The sequence below is a fragment of the Dendronephthya gigantea genome, unplaced genomic scaffold (assembly GCF_004324835.1).
Source record: "Dendronephthya gigantea isolate DGI-Jeju-01 unplaced genomic scaffold, DenGig_1.0 000129F, whole genome shotgun sequence".
NCBI lineage: Eukaryota > Metazoa > Cnidaria > Anthozoa > Malacalcyonacea > Nephtheidae > Dendronephthya > Dendronephthya gigantea.
The window spans coordinates 539,072-547,685 of NW_021163139.1; the positions used below are offsets into that span (position 1 = coordinate 539,072).

General features: G+C 38.0%; 2 protein-coding genes across 2 annotated transcripts; both read right to left on the reverse strand.

The window, feature by feature from the left end:
* Positions 1–398: 398 nt before the first annotated feature.
* Positions 399–3,130, reverse strand: LOC114535983 (monocyte to macrophage differentiation factor 2-like). The gene is made up of 7 exons (XM_028557327.1): positions 3,004–3,130; positions 2,381–2,462; positions 1,890–2,047; positions 1,699–1,773; positions 1,473–1,574; positions 1,102–1,171; positions 399–1,019 (listed from the first exon to the last, which is right to left on the reverse strand). The coding sequence occupies exons 1-7, from the start codon at positions 3,030–3,032 to the stop codon at positions 846–848; spliced, it is 690 nt and encodes a 229-aa protein (XP_028413128.1). The 5' UTR covers positions 3,033–3,130; the 3' UTR covers positions 399–845.
* Positions 3,131–3,229: 99 nt separating this feature from the next.
* LOC114535982 (crossover junction endonuclease EME1-like) lies at positions 3,230–8,459 on the reverse strand. The gene is made up of 13 exons (XM_028557326.1): positions 8,275–8,459; positions 7,608–7,734; positions 7,173–7,502; positions 6,932–7,095; positions 6,601–6,729; positions 6,310–6,357; positions 6,021–6,206; positions 5,585–5,677; positions 5,012–5,148; positions 4,630–4,881; positions 4,471–4,531; positions 3,885–4,067; positions 3,230–3,428 (listed from the first exon to the last, which is right to left on the reverse strand). Exons 1-13 carry the CDS (start codon positions 8,395–8,397, stop codon positions 3,315–3,317), a joined length of 1,947 nt encoding a protein of 648 aa, XP_028413127.1. The 5' UTR covers positions 8,398–8,459; the 3' UTR covers positions 3,230–3,314.
* Positions 8,460–8,614: the final 155 nt, after the last annotated feature.

Below are 8,614 nucleotides of genomic sequence, written 5' to 3' on the forward strand. Positions count from 1 at the left end.
ACCATGTAACTGACTGTTCATGCTTTAGATGTGAAAAACTTTGATAATGGTGATGAAAAGCCCATCAGATGTTCCGACGTTTAAGAGATAAGCTCTTCTTTCGTCAGGGAAATAGGTCTTGAAATGTCGGAATCAGCGGTCGGAACTTCACAGCTATTCTCAATACTTCCTTTTAATTACGTCATTTGACGTATGAGCCTCGGTGTGATGATCGATAACTAATGAGCCTGCGCCTTTTATTATTGGAATTTGGAAGCGAAGTTCCTATACGGAAAACACATTTGTGAAGGACATACCGAAGAGTGCATTACTGGACGACATTGATCGATAACTGCACGGACAAAGAAAAGCATGCAATTCATGAATGATAAGTCATAACCACCCGATAAGAACTACTGATGATTTAATAGACAAGAAAACAAGTCTTTCAGACTGAGATAAGAGGAAACCCCGAGAAAAGCATTGATCCCCAAATATTACATTTTAATTATCAATCATTCATGATGGGACACTTTATATAGCTTAAAATCCTCCCAAAGGCTGGTCATTTTAACTTCCTTTTTAGATAGGCCTGGTTTGCATTTAATTGTGAATTGTCGTGAACATGTCAAGGTGGCTGATGTGATAGAGTGTCTCCTTTTGTTTTCAGTCCACAATGACTGATTTGAATTCAGAAATAAAGACAAACTTTACATTAAAACTATTTCTCATCGGTGAAAATGAATTGTTCGCGACAATCACAACTAAGTAGAACCCAGGCATCAATCAGCCCACATATGATTGACGCAGGACTGTTGTCGCCGTATTGTAACTGGATGGTCGCGATCCTCAGTTAATTGCCAAGGCTATGTATACAAGTATATAATGACCGCGTAGAATTGACAGGCAGTCCCGCAGACAACAAACAGATGCCATATCGCATGCGCAAAAGGTATGCGCCCGTCACTTTTAAATAAGGGTATGCCCGAAACAAGGATAGCACCACCAATTGCCAATTCCATCATACCTTTCGACTCACGCTGAAAAGGGGAAAAGATTTTAACCCATTACGATCATTCGCAGATCAATAGTAATTTGAAAGCATTCATTTGCTATACTTACAGCAAAATAAAGGGAAAATGAGGGACAGATGCCAACAATGAGGTACAATATAGTTTCAACCATTTTATACCTAAAAATCAATAGAAAAGTCCATGAGTGGTTATATGACTTATATCTGGCTCTTTAGAGGTGATTATTCAAAGGCGTCCAGCCTAGACACTTGAGCTCCACTTCATAACTCTAATATACAGCTTAATAACTCTAATATACAGCTTAATAACTCTAATATACAGCTTAATAACTCTAATATACAGCTCAATAACTCTAATATACAGTTAACTAATAGAGTTTTTGCTATGCATAGTAAATGCCTGACTTTGCCTGATTGGTAATTAACCATGGACTCAAATAAATCCCTGAAATTTTCCTACTTTTCATAAAAGAGGAAGGTATACACAGTGCCCAGGGCAGCTGCGGACCACAACAACCAGGTGACTGTCTCACCAACATATCCCACATCCTGAAGCAATAACCTAGAGTATATTCACAAGAAAGGGTGTTCCAATAAGGGGACATATATAAAAACATCTGTAACTAATAACAAGAAAGAAATCACACTTAAAATTGTACAATAAACTGTGCAAATGCTGGCCTTACCATGGCATGTACGATGCTGCTATGAAAGCATATATGATGAAGCGATCACCAAGGTGAAGAAACCAGCGTAAGTTGCTAAAAATGAATATTTGTTCAGTATATATATAGTTCAGTTTACCTACAGAGTTCAGTCTATACAATTTTCATTCAGGTCAGACTCTATCAAATGAGCAAGATGTGTTTAAACTTACGAGAATCTATTTGACAGACAGACAGCATGGAACAAGGATGATATAGCGAACAAGCTGACCATGCCAACGCCATAGAGCCAGGCAACAAACGTATGTAAAGATGTTGTCGATAAATGCAATAAAAGAGATGTGGCAGCCATGGCTGGTATTATGAACAACTGCATGGAGAAAAGAGTGAATCTTTGATAAACTGGGTTGTTAAGCAAGCCATATTAGACAATATCTGAGGGCCTGATGTGTTTGGTTTGACCTTAGCATGTTGTTACATGGAGGAACCCACTTTAGGAGGGGCACCATGGCTGGCTTTGAGTCTGAATTTTTTTCAACTTGAAGCATCTTTAATAATGCAACCTCTTTCAGTAAACTGTTAGGCCATAGGGTAGAGAGGGCCATCCCCCCTCTACAAGAATATAATAGTGGGAGGCTTATATTTTAATAATGGACAGTGTGGCTTGGTCATAGTTTAGAGAAAACACTTTATAATAACTTACAGCATGTGTGAAACAGTTGGCAATCTGCTCATGTTGGGTTGGACTGTAAGATTTGCCTTTTTTGGCTGGAGGGTTCATGTACCTAAAACAAAAACAACACTTGTAGCATTCAAAACAATAAACTAATTACATAAAAGCTTGATTAGGTTAAACCATGGAATATAGGATTGATTGTAAGGGAATAAAAACCCAATTGGTCCCATATTCGTCAAGCATAGGGTAACCCAGCAAACAATGTTGACTTGCATATGCATGGTTTATATAATACACTGATACGATGAAGTGACCTTGCATATCCATCTGGGTCAGCTATGCTCACATTTATCCTGCCACTGTTCATTTAAGGTGCAAACGACGGTGATAAAAATTCGACCGCAAAATTCGCCCTCAAATGACAATTATTATATCGTTATAATACAATTTTTCAACCCCAAAAGATTATATGGATTAAAATTATACAAAATAAACAATGATATTGATGTCAAGATTAATATCGAACCCACAAAACCACGCTGGAAGTAAAGGAACCGATATTTCACGAATCATATATGAACTGTCAAGTGTCAAATAAACATCTTTATAATAAAAACCCCCAACAAAATTAAAAAAAAAATACAACTTACCTTCCAAAACGCGTGTCAGCGAAACCCATACTTCTTGGCTAAAAAACTACATATTTTCTGAAGTATTTATTTTAGTGCAAACTCAAATTATTTCCGATTGTTTTTTTGGCCAAAAATTGAAGTCCAAAGGTTGATAATTATGCAATATATTTAAAAATATATTTTATCATAATTAAAATTATTAAATAAACAAGACGCACTCTCTGGCGAGAAGCTCCGTCATAGTAGAGCCCAGTGGTCCGTTCCTTAGTTCCTGATATCTATTATCGTTTTATCAATAGAAGCAAAATAATAGTTTCTTAAATTCCTATCTATCCCTTGACTAAATCACTACTTTGTTTGGAATGAAAAAGTATGTAAAACCGTTTTGATAATTCGGGTCCAATCCTCCTGCTGGTTGCCAGCGACCCACCACCTCTACGAACCTTAAAGAAATACGAGACACTTATCAAGAGACCAGATCTCGTTTATAATTCTCTAGGAAGAACAGTTTAGAACTGATAGAGCTATCCAGTATAAATAAAGTTAGTTTAGTTTAGGTTTCCTCCTGTAGTAACACTGGATCAAGCAGAGATGATCCTTACTAGGCATCTAGGAAGAATAGTTTAGAACTGATAGAGCTATCCAGTATAAATAAAGTTAGTTTAGTTTAGGTTTCCTCCTGTAGTAACACTAGATCAATAAGAGATGATCCTTACTGGGCCTCTAGGAAGAACGGTTAGAACTGATAGAGCTATCCAGTATAAATAAAGTTAGTTTAGTTTAGGTTTCCTCCTGTAGTAACACTGGATCAATAAGAGATGATCCTTACTGCAGACCTCCAGCCTCGTTCCAAGGCTCTGGCAGACCTCTAGAAAGTAATGGTTCAATCTTCATCGTACCACGATATCTTCCAACAGCAACAAGGCGTCTTGCAGAGACTGACATCGCTCGTACTTCTCTTTCAATAGTTGCGGTGATGGATACTCAGCGACGATTGCGGCGGCCATTTCACGAGAGACGTTTCTGAACTGTTGAATTTGTTGTTGCCAGACATTCACCATCCCCTGGCCGTCTTTCGTTACCTGGAAATAATATGAAGAAAGACCTTACAGTTACAGATTCAGTCCAAGATCATCCCAGAACCAGACCATGGACACAGAATACCTAACAGAAGTAGAGCTCTGTACTATTTTTTCGTAAGTGTGATTCGTCATGATTCGTCACTTAGCAAGTACATTTTTTTGAGGCAGTCACCCCCCTGCCAATACTAAAAATGGCCTGATTTTAGACATTGGCAGGGGGGTGACTACCTCAAAAAAATGCACTTGCTAAGTGACGAATCATGACGTATCACACTTACGAAAAAAGTACAGGAGTTCTACTTCTATTAGGTATTCTGTGCCATGGAGGATCATGATAGGATATCAGGTGAACCAAGGGTTGACTCAGGATCATATGAGGATAAGAACATATCACGATGCTCACCTTTAAAGAGGCTTTATCCAGACGGTCCAAACAAATGCCAAGTTCGTCGGTCAGAGATTTTCTTAAAACAAAAGCGAATTGAATATTCAGCTGTGATGATAAGAATTCTATTAAATCCGACTGAAATTGATGATATTATCAAAATTAAAAGCATTATACTTGAAAGGCTTCTCCGCGACAGCCTTTGTAAAAACAGCGATCTTCATTGCAAGATCTTCATCCGTCTCACAATGATAGACACAAACGTTTGTCTTGATTTGAAGATCTACCAATGCTTCTTCAATATCTGTCCTAGTTACATCAAGTACTGGCTCTACTTTCTTCTTCCGTCTTTTCCGCGTGCCGTCCTCCACCGCTGGCTCGCCGACGGCTGCCTTACGAAATGCCCGTTGTCCCTTTAGCTTCACATTTCTAAAGCAGAAAAGATTATAAAAAATGATTCCACAAACGATGCACTTGAAAAAAAACACACACATATCTACAGTCCTATTCTGTGTCCTGTTTTTTCCACAATAAATTAGAAAGAACACAAGTTATTCACCTCATATATTTCTCGATTCCACTAATAATATATGTCACTTTCTTTCCTTTGTAAATGCTCCTGACATGCATGGTAAAATCCAATAATGTTTTAGGAAGTTCTTGCTCTGAAGGAAGATCACCTCCGCCCGCGTAACCCTTGAAAAATAAACAAATGGTTTGTTCTCACGGAGTGCGTTTCACACCATGAATTAACCGAAGAACTGGTTTCCGTTTGGTCGTAATTGTCGTGAACAAGTCATTCTCACCGATGAGAAATAGTCGGGAGGTAAATTTGTCAGTTTATTTCTGTATTCAAATCTCTCATTGTTGACTGCGTACACACAGAAATATTCCATCACATCAGCCAAGTGCAATGGCTTACAATAGAAATCCGTCGGACAGAACTGGATATATGAATATTCACGTCCCCCCCTCCCCCAATTATCGCTCTAGGGACGCCCCTGACGACACTCAGGATTAAATGGAACCCAGGCATGCATATAATTATGAACACTTCATGAAAACTTGTTATGAAAAGCGCACACGCTTACGAATGTAATCCTGATGAATTATTTTGCCTCACTAGGCTAACCTGTTTAAAAGAAAACACCATTTCTGCGAAGGCTTCCGCAGATAAAACAATAAGAACTTCGTTTTCTTCTTTGAAAGCGTCTGATGAGGTTATCTGAAAGAAAAATTATGCTACGATTACCTGATGTCAATACACTGTATCTACCAGGGGCCGGTTGTTCGAAAGGCGTTTAGCGGTGGACAAGCCAAAGTTTAAAAATACTGTCATGGATCTTGTGAATGACTTAACTTGCATCTTATGCGTTTAATTTGTTCTTCCATTGAAAATTAAAGTATTTACATCGAAATATTTCAGCTCAGCTGTTCAATAAATCGATAATTTTGTTTTCCATTTTGAACTTATCCACCGTTTAAGCTAAACGCCTTTCGAACAACCGGCCTCTGATAAGGATCATCTCATATTGATTCAAACTCATGATATACAAACGACTTTCTACCGTCAATTCACGATCTTGGACCGAATGTTGCACGATGTTTCGTCGCCATAAGACGCTTCCAGGATACGCCTGAGACGTGATGACGTAATTCGCTTCCATTGAAGATAACTTCTGAAGAATGGGATTTGTGGCCGGGTCAGGCGATTGATCGAAGAAAAGTGATGGATCCATAGACACTGAAATAAACTGGACCAACACAAAAAATCAGTATACTCATTGATAGAAAGACGAGATATGAAATTGTTATACTACCTTGGGCTTGGAAAAACTTTTCACAATCCTCCCTTACCTTCATGCATCCATCCAGTTTATTTGCAGACTTTGTCATTCTTTCAGCCTGTATTGCAATGAAATTTTACAAACACTTGTCATATACAAAAGCTCAACCAATTCCCACAAAATTCCTTGCAAAGGTGTTCATGATCTCTCACTCTTCCCCAGATTGATATGCAAAACCAACCGTTGCATAAACATTTCCCTGCGCCTGTGCAACTTAAGTGCACTTTATTGTGCAATGATGAAATGGATTTTAAGTAATATTTCTCATCAAAAATAAGATATTGAATCATTTTGAACACACCTTTCTCTGGAGCTGATCTTTTTCTTTCTGAAGCTTCTTCTCCTGCTGTGCCGCAGCACGAGCTGCCTTTTGACGCTCTTTTTCTGCAAGTTTTTCCTTTTTCTCTTTTTCTTTTGCCGCCTTCTTCAACTGAAATTAAAAAGCCACATCTCATACAAAAGCACTGAAAACAAAATAGCAAACTCCGCTGGGATATACTTTCCACACATTGTAATATCTTGCAACCAAACTTATCAAGCAAACTTTTCTCACATTTTAAAAATAACTAAAAAAACTAAAATTATCCATTACTTTGGCCCTACATATCCCTTCATATCCACCTACAACCTACCATTGCTTCCCTCTTTCTCTCCTCCACTTCCTCCTTTGTCCTTTTCTTCTTCCTCACAGGTTCCTCTGAAGAAACCTCTGTCGACGCTGAACGTCCTCTGGTGTCCTTAACTACCCCAGTTGATCCCTCCACAGGAATGCCCCCAGCAAATTTTGATGCCACCTCTGATAAAACAGTCACATTTTACATTTAACATTATCAAAGAAAAAATCTGATTTCAGAAGTTCTAAATCTTCCTTACCAATATTTAAACTAGCATCCTCACCAAGGTCAACAACACATTTTGATAAACTCTTTGGTTTCGGAATTTTTTGCGAAGTGCAGCTCGTATTCCTACTGCTGGGGTCATAGTCAAAAACTGGTTTCAGTAGTTCTGAGTCAGAATCTGGACTGGATGGAACAGATTTTGTAGAAGTACTGACAGGATGATCTTTCGAAGACGATGCTTCTAAACTTTCTACTCTTGATTTGAGTTCATCCAAAGTTTTTTTACAAGTAGCCGACGTCTCTGTTAATTCTGAGTCGGAATCTGAGAGTTCTACAGATATTCTGTTCTCAGCTTTGTGCAGCCCTTTTGAAAAGTCAATAATTTTTGAAGCTGTTTTAGAGTTAAAGGAGTTGTATTAATTCAGATTATGATCAGAGCTGTGATGGTTCTGTTTGAGTTGTTCCTCACCTCTTTCTTTGATGTTTGTGAAGTTGGGTTGAGGCAGAACTAGAATATCATCATCATCATCATCCATGACCAATGTGACTGCACCAGAGTTCTTTGGTGACCCAAATGATAAACTTTTAGGACTAAGCTAAAAAAACATGTTAAAATAAATACATTGAGATCTGCCTGTGGGCAGCAATCTTGTACCAATTCAAGAGTCTTGTGTGATGGTGAAATCTTACTATTCAGTATTCCTGATCAAGATCTCAACTGGAAGACGAGTTGATCTTTATAAAAGTGATCAGTCAAATTCCAATTCAAGTTTTCAAACTCTAGGCAATTGCTGAATATTGTTTTGAAGGCACGAACTCGATGATAACTGATAAACAGATAACACATCCTTAGCTTTTAGCACCAGATTAGACTATTTCAGCAAGAAATTAACGATGCGATTTTGAAAAGAATTTATACCGAGTTTCATGGCTTTAAAAAACATACGCGCAAATGCTTGCAGTATGGATACCTTTCCATAATGAAAAAGTCATATGTTTTTATGCTATACTTAAATGCAATTGCACACTGTTAAATAGACCACTGAGGCCAGCTATTGTATACTCTAATAAAAATGTTTCATGCATAAAAATAGATCATAAATGATAAATCACGCGCATACTGAACTATCACCTACCATTCCATCCAGCGCGCGATTCAGTGTGATTTCAATGTCTCCTGTTAAGTTTAAATCCCTCTCCACTTCGTCCTGATCTGCGTCAGGACATAACGTCAAGACTTGTCGAACCATGCCATCCATAATTATAAAATTTTAGTTAAAAACTTTGTAAAAAAGTAAAAAAATATATTATTTGAAAAAAAGTCGCCATATTGTATTGCGCGATTTAAATCCCGCGCCAAATTCCACGCGCGGGTGCAAACGAGACGTTTTCCACGAATTGCGTGCATCGCGAAAAGATTTGATTGGTTGAAACCACGTCATTTTGATTGGCTAAAAGCAATTCGATTTGATTGGC

Coding starts and splice junctions, on each gene's coding strand:
- LOC114535983 (XM_028557327.1), bottom strand. CDS start 3,032: ATGGGTTTCGCTGACACGCGTTTTGGAAG. Junction 2,463..3,003: donor GCTGACACGCGTTTTGGAAG/GTAAGTTGTATT, acceptor TTTTTGTTTTAG/GTACATGAACCCTCCAGCCA. Junction 1,172..1,472: donor ACCTTCCTCTTTTATGAAAA/GTAGGAAAATTT, acceptor ATTGATTTTTAG/GTATAAAATGGTTGAAACTA.
- LOC114535982 (XM_028557326.1), bottom strand. CDS start 8,397: ATGGATGGCATGGTTCGACAAGTCTTGACGTTATGTCCTGACGCAGAT. Junction 6,730..6,931: donor AGAGAAAGAGGGAAGCAATG/GTAGGTTGTAGG, acceptor TTTTAATTTCAG/TTGAAGAAGGCGGCAAAAGA. Junction 3,429..3,884: donor TGCTGTTGGAAGATATCGTG/GTACGATGAAGA, acceptor TATTTCTTTAAG/GTTCGTAGAGGTGGTGGGTC.